The 17,443-nt window shown below is 49.1% G+C and overlaps 1 protein-coding gene across 4 annotated transcripts in view; it reads left to right on the top strand.

Annotated features, from left to right (window-relative positions):
- The first annotated feature begins 7,666 nt into the window (after nt 1–7,666).
- The window catches only part of GFRA1 (GDNF family receptor alpha 1), a 211,867-nt gene continuing 202,090 nt past the window's right edge, over nt 7,667–17,443 (top strand). For 2 of the 4 annotated variants that reach the window (XM_047826290.1, XM_047826286.1), the window contains exons 1-4: nt 7,667–7,783; nt 8,747–9,046; nt 9,848–10,141; nt 11,412–11,495. In XM_047826290.1, the coding sequence (XP_047682246.1) occupies nt 9,007–9,046; nt 9,848–10,141; nt 11,412–11,495 (418 nt within the window). In that variant the 5' untranslated portion in view covers nt 7,667–7,783; nt 8,747–9,006. The other 2 variants (XM_047826289.1, XM_047826288.1) reach the window with 2 other exon arrangements.

Genomic DNA, 17,443 nt, shown 5'->3' with positions numbered 1-17,443 from the left:
GGAAAAAGACCAATGCATCTTAAAGTGGAGGTGTGTCAGGGTGGGTTGACTATGACCCCATAGGGAAGTCGTTCTCATCAAATCCAGAAAGATTTCCCACAGAATAACATCCTGTTCTCCCTAAGGTTCTGACAAAGGGGCCTTTGGCCTTTGGTCTGTCATGATGGTGACGGGGATTTTTGACAAGTGAGGATGAGTCTGTGTCTACATGAGGAGCAGGTATATAGATGGGCTGCTCTTCCGTATCACGAACCCCTTCTGATAACCTTGGTTGAGTTCTATGTGGGACTGCAATGGGGAGACCTCAGATTAAGGGACGTACCACTTCTGTTTCGGAAGTTTTACACTTCATTCAAGTTCTTCTGAGTAGTTGAAAACCTCTCGGGAATGTTCCTCTCACCCTTTTACCCTCTCTTTTCCTCTTCTCCCAATTCCATGGATCCATTTGCTTTTCTACCTTCTACCTATGTCTTCTGATTCTGTAGAGCCTATTCTCATCTTATGTTGACCATTCATTATACACTCCTTTACAATATTATTTGATTATTTCAGATAGGCAACTCCTCAGGGAGATTACATTTTCCTCTAGAGCCAACATTCTCCTGTATGTCCTACAACAGCCTAGTGGGGGGCCAGCGCATCATAATCTAAGTAAATAATTGTTGAATTAAATTTGTTTTCCTTTCTTTCTCTTCTCTCATTAGAAATTGAACGTACTAGTTCCGCAAGATCAGCCGCGTGGATCGGAAACCCGGTGTAACAGTGGCTTATATAAGACAAGTTTATTTGTCCCTCACATAATAGTATGGGGCTAGAAATCTGAGGTGGGCAGTCAGTTTTCCTCCAGGAGGTCATCTTGGGACTCGGATCACTTCTTTCTGCTATCTCTCGTTATTCGCGCCTGCCTGGTCGAACAGCACACCGAGCCAGGAGGATGGTTGATGATGGAAAAGTATAAAGTAAGAGCGCCCCTCAGATATCCTTCACGTCATTTTTGTCACATCTCATTCATCGTATCCTGGCCACGTGACCATAATGGCTACAACGGAAGCTGGGGAGTGTAGTCTTTATTCTGGCTGGCCAGCCATCCAAAGAAACATCAGAGCATTACTAATATGAAGCAGTGGTTTTCAAAAATTTTAACCACGACTCACAATAAGAAAGACCTTTTGCATGGCGATTCAATACAGGCACCATACATAAATAGAAATTAAAAGTGTTTTGAAACAATACTTACACATACTCTGTGCAGTGCATTTCATTATGATGATTTTATAGTTTATAAAATAAAGGTGTCTGCGACTAACGAATGAAGAGTGGCCTGTGACGTGAAAGGCACAGCTATAGAAGGAAGAGAGAAGAATCCTAGGGGGCAATTAGGAGTCTCTACCACTGGGAAGGAAGCATTCAGTTCTGATCTTAGGCAAGATCATCTCCCCGCGTTCTTAGCGGTGACTGTCACAATGCTAGGTACTGGATAGGCACAAGAAAATAAATAAGTCAACCAAAGCAATCAGTCTATGAATCAATCAAGCAGTCAGTGAAATCTTAGAGAGTATAGATAGAATCTCTCTACTGACACTTGAGGCAGAATATTGAAGGCTAGAGAGGACTTTTCACCAAGAGAACCTTTCAAGGTGGGAGAAGAGGAAATCCTTTTTGTCTCTTAACACAGGTTGTATGTAGATAAACCGCGAACACAAATACCCACCCCCATTGATCCTTCTGTATTTTAGGCTTATCGGATAATTCACATCAAAACCAAACTGGTTTCATTTTAATTCTTTGACACGGCCTCTAATATATGGACGGTGTCAAGGGCAACCTCATATTTTCATTATGATAGTATCTCCTAGACTATCCTAATTCACTTTTGTGCTCGAGTAATCTATATATCAGATTTGTCATTCTTTCCATAGACTTCAAAGTTGAGGAAAACCTCATTCTCCGTGATGTTTTCTTCCTGACAGTTTCAACTGACTTTTGTCAGATTTTTGACAGGGGAAAATAAAACCAACAACTCAAAGAACATTACACGGCATTTGTTTTCAGAGCCACAGTTTTGGATGAGTTTGAAATGACTTTTAAATGATGTCACAATGGATGCTTTAAAACAGGCCCCAAATCCTTTGTGCTACAAGCACCGTTGGCTTAATTAGTTCGGGTGGGGGCATCATCATTAACTGCAAGCTAATTGCGTTAGTGGGCTCATACTACAGCGGTTCCAGAGATTTGGGTTTTGGTAAACAGGGCATTTCCATGGTGTTTATGGAAAGACGCCTGGGCAAGTGGCCTGACAAGGACAATCTGCACCACAGAGCCTTTGACCGCTGCAGCCAGGACCTCCGACCCGCTGACCCCTGGTTTCTGATTGCCTTTGCCGCCTCCCTGCTTCATTCCGCCACCCCGGACCCAGTGAGCCTCAGTAGAAATCAGAAGTTTATGCTGTCTTAAAGGCTGCTAAAGGGCTTCTGAAGAAACGAGTCAATGTTTTCATTCCACGTCCCAAAGCTCATCTGGATCTGCATCTGTGTTTGCTGTCTCCAGAGAGAGAGGCTAATTACTGGACAAAGCTGGGGATTAAGCTTCCCTCTTGCCCTTATGAAGCAACAGTCCCTCCGGAACAGGGTTTAGGACTCATTAGAGGAGAGTGGTGGAAAGAAGAGGCGTTTCTTCCCCATCCTTTCTGGATAAGGAGGACCGACATGTACAGGGCTTTTACTCCGGCACCTTTGACGATCACTAAGAAAAGCTCGCAAGTCCCCCGAAGATGGTCTACCTTTTGCCATATATTCAAGCACTAAGACTTGACAGGCACATTATTTCATCAGGACTGCATACCTTCGATGCATTCGGTGGCATAAGGCCAAAGTACAAATGACTTCAACGCTCATGAAATGCACTATTCTTTAACAAACGCATTAACATCTTCGCACTGGCGTATTAGTATGAAGAAATGAAAATTGCTTGAAGAAGAAGGAGGAAGAGAGATTCCCTAGGATAGGTTCCTAGGGGTCAGGCACCTTGACAGCCAATAAGAAACTACCATTTGCAAATAATGTTCAAAAGACATATCTTAATATAGTCAGCCTGGAAAAGAGCTCTGAAATCTGAGAGCAAGTAGCTCTTCCCCTGTCACCAAAGGGCAGATGTTGAAGGTACAGCAGTAGACGGTGAGCCCTGTGTCAGCAGGTGCACCCTCACACCAGCCTTCCAAGTTTGGATGATGACTAGTTTCTCATTTTCCTAAAAGATTGCACGAGGTCTTGTGTGTCTATAAAAGCATTTCTAACACTATGGGGTCAATTTGGCTTTTAAAATTTTGCCTTCCAGGATGAAGGCTCCAGGGTAATTGTAATCTGGCTCTTCTAAATCTTTCTCTCCCAGAGAGAGGCACATTTCTAGATGATTAGAGAACTTCAGGTGAGAACGCTACTCTGCCTCTGGCTTTATGCCTTAAAATATGACCTAAGGCGAGCTATCATTTCCCAGAAATGAAATATGTCATATGTTACTATTAAAGTGAACTAGAAAAAGAGCATTCTATTACAATAATGGGTTTTGTGTTTTTTTTGAAAATGTAAATGTCAAATCCCCAAAGGAATAATACATATTTGATACTATTATTGGTACGGCAATACCAGTAATTGTGTGAAGTACTTATATTTAGTATTGTTCATATAGTAAAGGGATTTTATGTAAACCTTTCAGTAGAATTATTGTGTCAGAGGAAAATGAGAAACAACATCACTCATTATTCATGCAATCAATATACATTTATTGGAGGTGACTGTGTGTCAGTCATCAGTCTAAATGCTGAGGATGCCAGAGCAAGAAGGAGGAGGAAGAGGAAGAGGAGGAGGAGGAGGAGGAGGAGGAGGAGGAGAATAAGAGGAGAATGTCTTCCTGCCTTCAAGGAACTCACATTCCAGATGAAGAGACAGATACAGCAATTAACTCCAATGTGTGTTGCAACAGCTATAATAAAGATCCCAACAGGGTTGTGGGAATATACTACAGAGAACTAGTCGTTCTGGCTGAAGGCGTCCTTGCTATCCTTAGTGGCCTGTTGGAGCTGTACTACATTTTTTTAATGTTTATTTATTTTTGAGGGAGAGAGGGATACAGAGCGCGAGTGAGGGAGGGGCGGAGAGAGAGAGGGAGACGCAGAATTCAAGGCAGGCTTCAGGCTCCGAGCTGTCAGCACAGAGCCCGACATGGGGCTTGAACTCATGACCGGCGAGATCATGCCCTGAGCCGAAGTCGGAGGCTTAACTGACTGAACCACCCAGGTGCCCCAGTACTGCGTTTTAAAATTTTATTTTGAAGCACATATTAGGCAGGTGGAACAGCATGGGCAAAGGTGTAGCAGTAGCAAATAATAATAATAATAATAATAATAATAATAATAATAGATAAAATCATGGCACATTTAGGGAATAGCGAGTGGTTTTGTGTAGCTAGAGGTAAGTCTGTCAAAACGCCTAATGTCAAATACTTTGATGGTCTAGTTTGAGTTAGAGAAACTTGAGTGGTTGTTGAGCAGTATAAGTTTACAAAATGAATGTGTTTTACATTATACTCTATAGGGCCAAGGCAAGGAGAGTAGGAGACAAAATACTGCATGGAATCAAACTGTCATTCTCACCATGACTCATCTGTTAACTCATGAAAACACACGACGAAATGCAAGCAAATTGCTCATTTCACATGCTTATGGGTAGATTGAACCTAATTTTGTAGCATTAAAACCAATTTCCCACCGAGAAAACATGTCACAGAGGATAGCATGAGCCTTGATCATTATTAATAATATTTGATATTTCAGTGTCACCTTTCATCCCGAGATCAGGCCTGTACACATGAGAATAGATAAGCTCCAAGGAAACAGAGATAATATTAATACAGTAAGTCACATGCGTTTCTATCTTCCATATTGCAAGGGCTTTTCAGCTGTGTGTTTGTCTCACATTTAGAAGTTAGTAGATATAGTTGCAAAGCAGTAATGTTTTGTTAACTCCTTCTACAAGAAGTCTCAGGGTAGATAGAGTAAGGGCCACATCCTTGCACGCACAGCTCTCCTTGGAAGATCAGCCTTTGACGCATCCATTCTCCATTCTTTGGCTTCTTTGCCTGGTGATCTCCATTCTGAGTGGAGGGCACACCAACACGGAGTTGTGTCTTCATGGATTCTTCAGCTTCTTCAAAAGAGTAGCAAAGCATAGTGATCATGATCGTATCATCATCACAACAATAACTACTACTACTGTTTCTTATGCAGCAGTCATTTCGCGTGTGCATCATTCTATTATTGTAAGAACTTTACGTATACATCACATTAACTAATTTCACACCAACTGCCCGACAGAACTTTCTGTGATGATGATGTTCCATATCTGGGCTGTCCAATACGGTAGCCACTAGCCACATGCAGTCACTGAGCACTTGAAATGTAGCTAGTGCTACCAAGAAACCCCATTTCTCTTTCATTTAATTTGAATTATCTTTTCTTGAAATAGTCATACGGCTAGTAACTATTGTCTTGGACAACAGACTTCTAGTGGCTGGCGGTTTATTTTTTAAAGAAAATAAAGCTCTGTTTTCATCATTGGTAAGAACTTAATGAGGACTAGTTTGACTGAATGGTTCCAATACATTCTTGAAGCTATAAATATTTTTGAAGAAGTCCCATGTTTTACATTTGGAGAATTTTTTTTTCCATCCTTACCCCACCCTGTTAAAATTTTATTTAAAACGTATCTGTGGAACATTAGGGCAACATAGAATCATCTCTAAACAAAGAACACTCACAAAAGACGCGGGGGGTGGGGGGGCTGTCCTCAAATGAAACCTCATTGTCATCCAATCATCCCATGTGGTCAGCAATGATGGACACTAGTCTATCCATTGAGAATTGGAATTCTAATTACTGACTTCCCAAAGGGAAATATTCACCTCCACTTATAAAGTGGAATGAGGAAAAGGGGTTTTATGTTTTGGGTGTCCATGAAGAAACACAGTCTTGATTCATTTTGGGCCCTCCTCTTACTAAAACCACCTCCGTGGGATTTCTCTGGTTTGTGTGTGAAAATATGAGAATAAACTTAACGTGAAGAAATTGATTAGAAGACTTAATTACATTTCCGCGTAGTGGGCCCAGTAACTTGGACTGTTACCACTGTTAGAGAAAGAGAACTAAGTAGCCCTTGGTTTGAACCATCTGTCGCGAAAATGTGACATATGTTTGCTTTGTTTACTCAACAACCAAGTGTAAGCTGATACACTGAACAAGAAATCCGTGTATGGTATGACCGTGTGTGTGTGTGTGTGTGTGTGTGTGTGTGTGTGTGAAAGAGAGAGACAGAGAGAGACAGAGAGAGCTCATGTGTTGAGCGTCAGTCCTCTCCTACTGTTCCTGAGGAACACGTGCACAGACGTGCAGATCGGTGGAGTGTCCCCTGGGTTTGGGGCGCGTACGGAGGCGCAGACACACCAAACAATACACAGCACGCACTGGAGCCACCACAGCCGAGGGGCGCGCCTGGCTGTTGTGGAACTGAATGGAGAGCTACCCTCCTCTTTCCTTCTTATCTCCCCGCCCTTAACACCCCAGCCTCAAACTTCACCCAAAGCCCGCGCCCTTTTCAATTAACCTCTCTTGATGAAGATCAGCGTTTCTTTTCTCTGCTCCCAGGCCCATTGTCTGGTGCGATGGGTTTGCAGATTTGACAGCTGAGCTCACCCAGACTCGATTCAAACTCGGTTTCCGTGAATGATGAACTTGGATATCAGCAACGATCCCGAACACAAGCCCTGAGCAGCGGGACTGCCATCCGCCAAGGAGGGCTGTTCCCCAGACCCTTCTCTCCACCCAGTGTAGACTTCAGTGCTCCGGGCGCCCCCCGGTGCACTGGGAGAGGAGTGTGTGTTGGGGTAGGGTGGGGGGGGGGTGGTCAGCAGTATAGCAGAGATTGAGTGCTCGCAGAAATTGGGGTGAGAGGCTGTGTATGTGCTGGGGTTTTAATTTATGATTTAAAAATTTACTCTTGAAACAGCCAAGATGGAGGTCAGCTTATAAATTTCCCCAAGCCAGATCTGACGCGGTTTAAATGCAGTGGCCGGGGGGGTTCCGCTTTTGTCTCCTTGCCCAAGCTCCCGGAGAGCGATCGAGACTGCGTGTGCATGTGTGAGTGCGTGCGCGCTGGCGTGCATCGGTGCGTGGGCATATCCTGCGATCTCGGCTCCGAGGGTCTGGGTCTGAGTGTGTCTTTAACGCGCCAAGTCTTGAGTCATAGCCACGAGTGACGTGGGGAAAAACTTTGTGTTCGGAAGAAGGGTCTGGTTCGATTGCACTAGGACGGAAGAAAGAGCCCTTGTGCTTTGTGTCCTTTTTTTTTTTTTGTCTCTGAGTGAGAGAGAGAGAGAGAGAGAGAGAGAGAGAGAGTCTGGCAGCACTCGCGGCCCGCTGCATAGCGCTGTGTGTCCTGTGCGCGCGTGCTGGGTCTGGCGCCGGATCCCACCGCGGACCGGCGTGTTCATCTGAGGCGTCCCGGCGGGCGAGCCTCAGAGGGGCTTGGCGGGTGTGCTACGGAGCGGCGGGAGCAGGAGCAGGCCGAGGGTCCTCAGGCAAAGAAATCTGGCCTCGGAACCCGCTAGCCTCCGCACAGCTTCCCATATCCCTCACCGGCACCCGAGAGCCGAGGCTCTGCTCGGAAATCTTCCTGGCCCCACTCAGTCCTTTGAGCTCTCGGAGATTACCGCATCTTCTTCCTAGCGCAGAGAAGTGAGTCCGGAAAGGGAAGGAAGGGGCGGGGACACCCCCCCCCAATAAATAAATAAATAAACAAACTGTCTCCTCGACACAGCTGGACACGGTCGGTTGAGTCCAGGTTGGTGGCATTTGGAGAGAGTTTTCTCGTTCTGTGGGTTTGGGAACCCATCGCCGCTCCCCCACCCCCTTTTCCCCTTTTGCAGGCGCCCCTCAACTTTGGGGTCCGGGGGCGCGCGCGACTCCGGGCTGCACCTGCCCTAGCGCTCCGGGGCTGCCGGCCGTTGCGCTCGCCCCGGGCGGTGGCGTTGATGAGCCCGAGTCCAGGGCTCTGGGCGAGTGTGTGCACGGCGCGGACACCCGGGAGGCAGCGGTCGCACGGCGGGTAGGGGCGCGCGAACCGGGTTTCGGCCCCAGCCGGGACGTCGGTTCCCTATGGCCCCGCTGCCTCCGAAAGGAGGCGAGCCCAGGGAGGGGAGGGGGGACGGCGACCGGGGACGGCGATTGGTGGTTTGGGTGAAGAGGGCCGGCAGCGGAGCCAGCGAGCTGGCTGGAGGAGGGGGCGGCGAACTTCCAGGGAGAAGGGGCTCTTTCTGCGCCAGGGCTGGAGGAAGAGCTGCTGCCGCCGTGTGCTTCGACTCCCGGCAGCTGCTGGCTCCGCTCGCAGCGCTCGGAAAGTAACGTTATTTATTTATTTGCTTGCGTTCAGCCTCTTGGGTTGGACCCGATAGACGCCCCTTGGACTTTGGGAGCCCGCGTCCGACCTCTCCAGCCCCCGCCCTGCCCTTGCGGGCGGCTCCCCGGAATACACGTACATGCCCTCCCCCCCGCGCCCCCTTCCTGCGCCCCGACCGGGTTAGGGGTGGGCCCTCACCCGGGCGCTAGAAAGTCCCCCAAGGCGGGAGCAGGGGAGGGCAGAGGGGCGGGGGAGGCTCTAGCGCTCTCGGCTCTCATTTCAAAGCGCGCTCTCCCTTCCAGGTTGGGTCAGACCTGAACCCCTAAAAGCGGAACCGCCTCCCACCTTCGCGCCAGCCGCCCGCCGGGAGCTGAGTCGCCGGCGGCGGCGGCGGCGGCGGCGGACGGACCCGGGAGTTTCGTCTCGCACTGGATGGAGCTGAACTTTGGGCGGCCAGAGCAGCGCGGCCGTCCGGGGAACGCTGTATGCTGAGCTCCCCCGGAGAGACCCAGCGGCGGCTCGGGATTTTTTGGGGGGCGGGGACCAGCTGCTCGCCGGCACCATGTTCCTGGCGACCTTGTACTTCGCGCTGCCGCTCCTGGGTAAGTCGAGGCCGCCGCTAGCTTTCCTACCCGCTGAGTCCGAGGGGTCCTCGCGGCAGCCCCTTCGAATTGCAGTGCGGTGGCGCTGGGTGTGGGCGGGCGAAGTTTCATTTGGGGGAAGGGGATCGTGAATCCTCAGCACGCTGGGCTTCGGAGGCGGGGATGGCGCGGCACTTGCCCGCAGCTTTTTGTGCTTGGTTTTTAATTTCTGTGCCTTTTCATGCCCTATCCTGGCGGAGAGCGAAGGGGTCCGAGCCCTCCAGCCCCGGGACCCGCGCCTCCAGCGAGTCCCGGGAGCATGCGGAGGCGCAGCGGGCAGGTGGGGTGTGGGCCAGCATTGGACTGGGAGAGCAAACTTGGAAGGGAAAACTTCCACCGAATAGCGTCTGAGCGCTCCCCGCCCGGCCGGCCGCGGACCGGGGCTCGTCCGCCCCGCGCCCGGCCCGCAGCCGCCCTCCTGTTCGGAAAGCCCCGGGTTGCAGTCGGGTGGGGCCGAGCAGCTGCTCCCGCCGGGCTCTGCCCCGGAGCGGCGGGGCGGGCACGCGCTGTGGGCGGCGCGCGCTGCGGGGCAACCCGCGAAAAGCCCGCAAAGCCTGGCTGGCTGGGGATCGGCGTGGGGGGTGGGGAGACCAAGGAGGCAGGAGGTCCCGGGGCGGGAAAAGGACTCCCCGGCGTAGAGGGGCGGGCCCGTTGGCTGCGCAGGGCACCCCAGAAGCCCGCTCTAGCGCGCGCCCTCCCCGGAGCCTGGGGCTTCGGGCCCCTGCCCAGCTGCCCTCACGCTCCCTCCCCCTCCGCCCGTAGACCTGCTCCTGTCGGCGGAGGTGAGCGGCGGGGACCGCCTGGACTGTGTGAAAGCCAGCGATCAGTGCCTGAAAGAGCAGAGCTGCAGCACCAAGTACCGCACGCTGAGGCAGTGCGTGGCGGGCAAGGAGACCAACTTCAGCCTGACATCGGGCCTGGAGGCCAAGGACGAGTGCCGCAGTGCCATGGAGGCCCTCAAGCAGAAGTCTCTCTACAACTGCCGCTGCAAGCGGGGTATGAAGAAGGAGAAGAACTGCCTGCGCATCTACTGGAGCATGTACCAGAGCCTGCAGGGTACGCGCCCGCCGTCCTCGCCCCCCACCCCTCCCCCTTCCCCTCCCCCTCCCCACTCTCCCCCTCCCCCTCCCCCTCCCCACTCTCCCCCTCCCCCTCCCCCTCCCCACTCTCCCCCTCCCCCCTCAAAGGCAGGCGGGCCCCTCGGCCGGGTCCCGCTGACCTCATCCGCGACTCGCTTCTCCCCAGCTGCAGAATGAGGACCTTTCATTGGCCCCCAGGGACAGCCGCAGCTGGTGTTTGCTGCCTCCCGAGCAGCATTGTTGGGGCCTGGTTGTTGGAAAACCCATGAGGGGCTGGGGGACACCCCCGGGCCCCCGCTGACCTCTCTGAAACCTGGTCAGAGCATCCGAGCAGGAGCCCGTTAAAAGACTTGGCAGGAACTCACAACTTTTCTCCAAGGAGAGCTGGCTTCAGAGAATAATAATACAAAGACTTGCCCTGAATCGTGTCCGGACTCTCTCCCCTTTCTTCCTTTCTATCTATTCTGACATCAGATAAAGAATTAAGAATAAAAGGTCCAGTAGAATCTATTCTGTCTTAACCCCCCACAAACCTGATCAAAGGCAGATGTGTGAGAAAGCATTTGTCATCTTAGATTCCCTGAGTCTTGAACCAGCTGGTGTGGTTCAAACCTCGGTTAACACAGAAGTGGCTTTGAGAGAAAAAGGACCACTTGTCACAACCATCCATTCCAAGGGGAATTTGGGGGTCCTTGTGTGCCAGAGGTGTCTGAGGTTTGTAAATCTAACACAAACGTTCGGTGCATTCATTCTCCACGGAGACTCACACCAAGAATTTGTAACCTACAGACTTGACCTCTCAGCTGCCACTTCCTCCAGAACCTATGCCTGTTGAATAGCCAGCATACCCGCTTTCTGACCACATGCCATGTTTAAGAGCAAAGACACGGGGGGCCTCTTTTGGGTCACCTTTCTTCCATTGGCTCCTGGAGGCAAGCTGGGCTGGTGACATCACTGGTTTCTTCCTCTCGTATTTCGTTCCTTTGCAAAGAGTGGGAGAGTTTTCTGGCAAGATCAGGCTGGGTTGCTCTCCAGTGTTTTCATGGCACTCTGGGGAGAGCAAGGACAACAAAGGCGGAGGGAGGGAAAAATACCCATGGCCAAATAGATGCCTTTGAGATCTTTGAAAGTTTCAGCATCTTTTTGTTACACAATCATAGCATAATTAGAATTTAGATTCAATAACAACAACTCTCTGAAATAGGCCTGTTTTCCAGATCTAAGCCCAGTCATTCTGTTGTTTTTAGGAAATGATCTGCTCGAAGATTCCCCTTATGAACCAGTTAACAGCAGATTGTCTGATATATTCCGGGTGGTCCCATTCATACCAGGTAAGCAGATTCGTGCTTCCACTCTGATGCCTCTGCCTGCTTGAAATCCATTGGCTTGCATTCGCTTTGGCTCTCAGAGAGTGTATAAGTAGATATTGGAATGGCACAGTGTTTCTGGGAAATTAGAGATAGGATGATGATAATGAAGAGGCAGAATGCCTAGAGATGATTGTATGACTTGAAAGTAATTCTAAATGAAGTAATGTGGTGTGGTGATTTGAAAGGTTGGAGGGAGGTGATTTGGTTGCATTTTTTTTTCCACATTGAAATATGATTGGCTGGCTCTTGCATAGGGAGTGCTACTTCTGTCTGTAGGTGGCAATCATATTCCCTTCTTGCTACACACCGTTCACTGTGCCTCCCTGCAAAGGGATCAGTTTAAATGATGCCACTTACTTTCCGAGACTTCTGAAGATAATCTTAGATTGTTGAAGAATCTCGGACGGACCCACGGGTCTGCCTTTGATTTGAAAGATTAAACTCTACCATTTGTTAACAATTCTATTTTTAATTTTTCCTGAGCAAGTGTGGGCACGTATAAAAGAATGTATTACTGCTCCAATGGCCCTTTAAAAAGTGGTCTCGCTTCCCGGGATTTGTTCGGTCTCCTTTTGCAGTTCTGCATTTGTTTTGGAAGTACACTGCGTTTTAGAATTACGTTTTTCATAACACTGGCGTTCAGGCAGCTCCATAAATAATGAGCAAGGTAGTAGTTTCTCTTAATGACATACAGATTCCAGACTGATGTTGCCTTTCTTTGTTTACAGTTAAGACATTTTCTCAAGTGTATACAGCCGTCACAGATTATATGTTTTCTTGGTGGTTCTACATGGTGGTTCATGTTGAATTCTATGAGATGATGGTTTGTGACTGGTGAGGGTGTCCTGGTTTCTAACGTTTCTAAACGTTTTCTGTTTTCCTGCAGAAAGCCATAGACAGCCAAGGGAGTATGTAAATAGTGATATTATGTGTGGGTGTATTATACATACATTCATTCATTCACAGACATCCTTTGAGTACCTACTACGTTCTAGCCATCGGGATTTTGGCAGTGAGCCAGACAGATGTCACCCCTGCCCTCGTGAATCTTAGAGACAGCCAGCAACTGGCGTTTATTAAGCCCCTCTTATATTCCAGGCACGACGTTAAGAGCTTTTCATCATGAACTTAGGTAACAATCTTCACGTGTATCTTAGATATTATTATTTCCACTTTAGGAATGAAGCAGTTGAAGCAGTGTGAAGTCAGGAAACCAACCCAAGACCACAAAGCTCATGATCAGTGACACCAGAATTTAAACCTAGATTTGTCTGATTCTAGGCTTTTGTCATATCTGCCCCTAGCTGTTCAGGGCGCGGTCTTTTGACCAGTGGCGTGGACATCGCCTGGGAATTGGTTAGAAGCGTGGGATCTCAAGCTCCATCCCAGACCTACTGAATTAGAATTTGCACTTTAAGAAAATCCCTGGACCGGGTGCTTCATATACACATGCAGCTTGAGAAGCATTCTTCTACATTATTCTGTTTTTTTGATTCAGAGGGAAAAAAGCGTGTGTGTGTTTGTGTGTGTGTGTGTATGTGTGTGGGCACGCGTACGTCTACGCGTTTTTTGGGATAAGATACAAGGGTATAAGTTTAGCACCAGAGGCATTCGTGTATTATCTAAACAATACTGATAATTTCCACTCCAAATCCCTACTAATGCTCCCTGTCCCCTTGGCCCCTCTAAGGCAGTGTCTCAAGCCCTGGAAGAAAGACCCACAGACACATCTGGGCTCTGATGGGAGCAAGTCTGTAGGAGTTGGGGTGGGATATGGCACACGGCATACTGGAGGCGAACCTGGCCTTCCTGGTCCTTTGAGGAGCAGTGCCTCTTGCCTGAACCTGCCCTGGGGAAGACTTACTCCTTAGTCTTTGTACTCAGATGCTTGGAGGGATTGAACCCCACCCCGGGTACAGTAGGAGTGAGGAGGTGGGCAAGGAAGAAGGTTCATTCGGGTTTTAATTTCAGAACTGCTATGGACTATAGGACTTCAGCAAACTCATTTTCCCTCTCGGGGTCTCTCTTTGCTTGGTATAATGAGACCACTGAAGTAAATAATCTCTAGTCCTGACAGCTCATGATTCTGATGGAAGATTGAAGTCACTTCTAGAACCCGTTCACTGTGGTCTTCAATGGTGTTTTCAATCCTTGCATTCATTCTACACTTAAAAGGGCTTGGCCATTCTCAGATACCACTGGTTTGTCTGAATTTCTTTTATGAATTTTGGAAGTTCTTCTGCATGGACCAGGTTTCACTCATTCATTTTCTTGGATCCCTTCCTCAGCCAGGTTTCTTTTCATAGCAGATAGGAGCCTGAGGTTGTGAGACCTGTCCTGCTGAGAACCCAGAAGTCGTAATGAATTAATCAGAGCCAGGAAGGCCTTGTCAGGAGCTAGGTTTTATATCTCAAGGGCATTGAATTTAGGTTCCAGTGCTAATGAGCTTTGACCTCTGACAGTGACCGTGTCCCCTGAGTGGGCCTAGGGAAGCCAAATGGAACCTTGAGAGGCTTTAAGTCATTGAATAATGCATCTTATCCAGTTTGGCATTTGTAGGATAGAGAAAGACAGAAGAGCAGGATGACGAATGTTGCTTTCGTGGTTTGAATCCGAGTTTCTAGAACATCTCTTCTGTCTTGAAAATCTCTCTGACGAAACCAGGACAACAGGGCCTCTGCCTTTTACAGATATGGTAGCAATCACAGTTTCCATATTTGGGTTTCTTTGCCTAATGTGAAGGGAATGTTTATCCACGTACATTAAATGTGAACTGAATTGTCTCACCGAACAAGACATGTTTGACGTTCTCGTGTTTCCATTTTCTTTGGACTCCTCACACCCACAGCCATCTTTGCCATTGTTTACTTGATCACCAAAGGCTGTGTGGACGTGCGATCAGTGGCCGGGCAGGAACAAGGAAGGGAGGAAAAGAAGATAGAGTCTAAAACCTGTCCTCTCTGGTCTGAAGCCTGCGCTGCAGGAGGGAAATCAGACAGCCTAGTCAGGCGAGAACTGGGGAGCTGCAGTGGGGAGTTGGAGGGACAGCCCTTGTGGGAACGTGTTGGTGGAAGCATTTGACCTTAAAAACACTTTTAAGGGCTCAAGGAGGTGCCTTTGTTGTGGGTTGATGCCAGAGTGGTTCTTAGAGGTCTCAAATGGGAAGAACCAGACCGTGAGGGGGAGTGCACAAAGGAAGGAGGGAGCCAGTGCCAAAGGAGGTTGGAGGAGAGGAGAGAACACGGAAAAGTGTCTTGGGAGCCAAGAGAGCAGAGCCACGTGGGCATACAGAGCCCCAGAGGACAGACCTACCACGTCTGTTTCACCTCTACCGTAACTTTCTGCTTTTTTCACCTCGCCTTTTCTTCTTCGTGAAAGTCCTAGAAGCAGCAAAAAGTACATAGTGATTCGAAAGGGACATGAACGTGTTGGCCGTGCTTTTGGACTCTCTCGGGGGAGAGCAGAGTAACAAGAAATTTGGAAGGCACAGTGGGTGCCAAGAAAAGCCTGAGGATGGACAATCAGAGGGGATTATAAGCACCTCTATGGCAGCAAGGGAAAAAGAGGGCTTCAGGGTCTGAAAGTATTGACTGGGAGGTTGGGTTTTGTAGAGAAGAGTCAAGAGACGCCAGCCTCTCTCAGACATAACCAAAGCAGATGGTACTGCAAACAAGAGACAAGATAGAGGTGGGGAAAGGGCGCTATTAGGATTTGAACATGCTGACTCTGGTCTGGGGAAAGGCAAAGGTCTAGCTCTCTAGCTCTGTCATCATTTCCTGCCAAGTCCCAGGAGTGGCTTAGACCTTCCCAGGAAGCCTTAGGATCTTGACATTGGTTCCCACACACTTGGAAATCTATTGCTTCAGGAGAAGATGGCCCTAAACACTCTTTTGAGTATGGCTTCTCTTTTTCTGAATGATGTTATGAATAGTTAGCCGTGTGGAGCATTTCTGTTTTAATGTGCCATCGTATTTATGTCCGTATGAAAACAAAAAGCTTTCTTAAAACTTGTATATATCGAAGATGGGTCTTATAAGGTCCTGCGCTATCTTGTGAAATCAGGACAAGAGAGAGGTGTCTGTAAATACCAAGTCCTGGGGTGTCTGGTGGCCCTTGGCTTTGCACTCGGCTCTCCAAAACAACTCTAATCACGTTTTGCCAATAGTTTAGGACCCCCGCAGTTCCTTGTCTGGCAAACTCCTCAGCAGGCCGGCTGGCGCCCGCCCGCCTACGGACCCCGTCACCTCCTCTGCACTCAAGCGCACCGAGCAGTCCATTCCCCAGGTATTCCATGTGCATTCGCTGTTTTGTGCCTTTGCACATGCTCTTGCCTCTGTTAGTGCCTCGACACGTAGATCCAACTTCATCTCTGAGGGCCGTGCTGGATTCCCCCAGACAGGCACCCTCTACTCGGGACTCTTTTATGCTGCATTTTGCTCTTGCCTTTATGATGGCAGTTTATCACAGTGTATTGAGCGGCCTTATGTATGTGTCTGTCTTTCCCGCTGGAAAGTTAGGGACCTGCTTGTTATGCCGAGTTTCCTGTCAGCATGGAGCATTCTTCCTGGCTCTGAGTAGCCATCTTGTTAACCATGGGTGCTTGGATATCAGGGAAGGGCCTTAGAGGTCTAGTCTGACCTTCTGTTTTCACAGAATTGAAGCCCAGAGAGGGGAAGTGATTTGGCCAGGGCCACACTGCCTGAGGGTGGCCTCTAAGACCTTTGCCAGGACATGGCAACGCCATAGGGGAGGCCAATGTTGGCCTCTTTCTGTGCTGCATGCTTTCTGGACAAACTTCATCCGTTCCTGGGATGGAAGCTACCGCTTAGACTGACCACTCAGTGCCTTCCCTCTAACTCCAGCCTCTCCAGAGCTCTCAACCAACATTTCCAGCTGTGTCCTGCACAACTCCGTCCGGATGTATCTCAGTTACTTCACACCCAACGCATCCAAGACGAATCTCACCATCTCTCCCCTTTTCTCCTTACACCCTTCTCTTTCCGACTCTCCTGTCTTACATGTGACATTGTCTGCCTAAGTCGTAAGCTTTGGGGTTACTTCCACCCTGTCTGCCACTCTCATTCCTCAGCCAGACCCATCACCAAGTCTTTTGCAGTCCACCGGCTGTCTTTTGAATTGCTCTCCTCTCTCCATTCCCTAAATATACTCAACTTGCACTTGAATGTTACATTGACCTTCTTATTGCCATCACTGTGTCAGGTTCCTCTCAATCCAACCTGGCCTTCTCATTGGCAGGGCTTATCTTAGCACCCTGGTGACTGGTAGGAACAATCTGGCTTCAGTTTTCCTCCATAGATCTTTCCACTAACGGACTTTCCATCTCACCGCAGCTGCCCTGCGTCCAAACAAGCCAGGCCACGGTCTGCTGTCCCACCAGTGCCCTGGGCAGCTTCGTGCGTCCACACCTTTGTGGGTACCAGTGCTGGAGAATGAACTTATGCTCTGAGGCCTACCGGCCTGGGTGCCTCCTAGCCCTGCCACTCACTTCGTTTTGGACACATCACTTGAGCTCACTCTACCTCAGGTTCCTCGGCTCTAAAAGGAGATGAAGGTTATTACCTTATAGGTTCTTGTGGACTTGAAGACACTGTATGTAAAATACTGGACAGAAGCATCGTTGATCCCCAGGAAGTCTCAGCCACTTTTCGTGCGGTGCCAAGGTCACGTTAGCTGTTGGCTCGCTCCTGACTCCAAGACCGGGACTCTTTTCAGCAGACCTTGTTCCCTGGTCATGGAACAACGATTCTATATCTTGAAAAGGATGGCCATCCCAAGGCTTCAGGAAGGCTGCTCATAAACTACCTGGGACAAAAATGAAAAATCTATCCTTTATCTAAAGGGCCCTGGAGGAAAGGCCTGTCTCTTAATAACCCTGTTTGAGTCTTAAC

This window comes from Prionailurus viverrinus, chromosome D2, assembly GCF_022837055.1.
Source record: "Prionailurus viverrinus isolate Anna chromosome D2, UM_Priviv_1.0, whole genome shotgun sequence".
NCBI classification, from domain to species: domain Eukaryota; kingdom Metazoa; phylum Chordata; class Mammalia; order Carnivora; family Felidae; genus Prionailurus; species Prionailurus viverrinus.
Note: the sequence above shows the minus strand (reverse complement) of the source record. Positions and strands in the feature narration are given on the sequence as shown.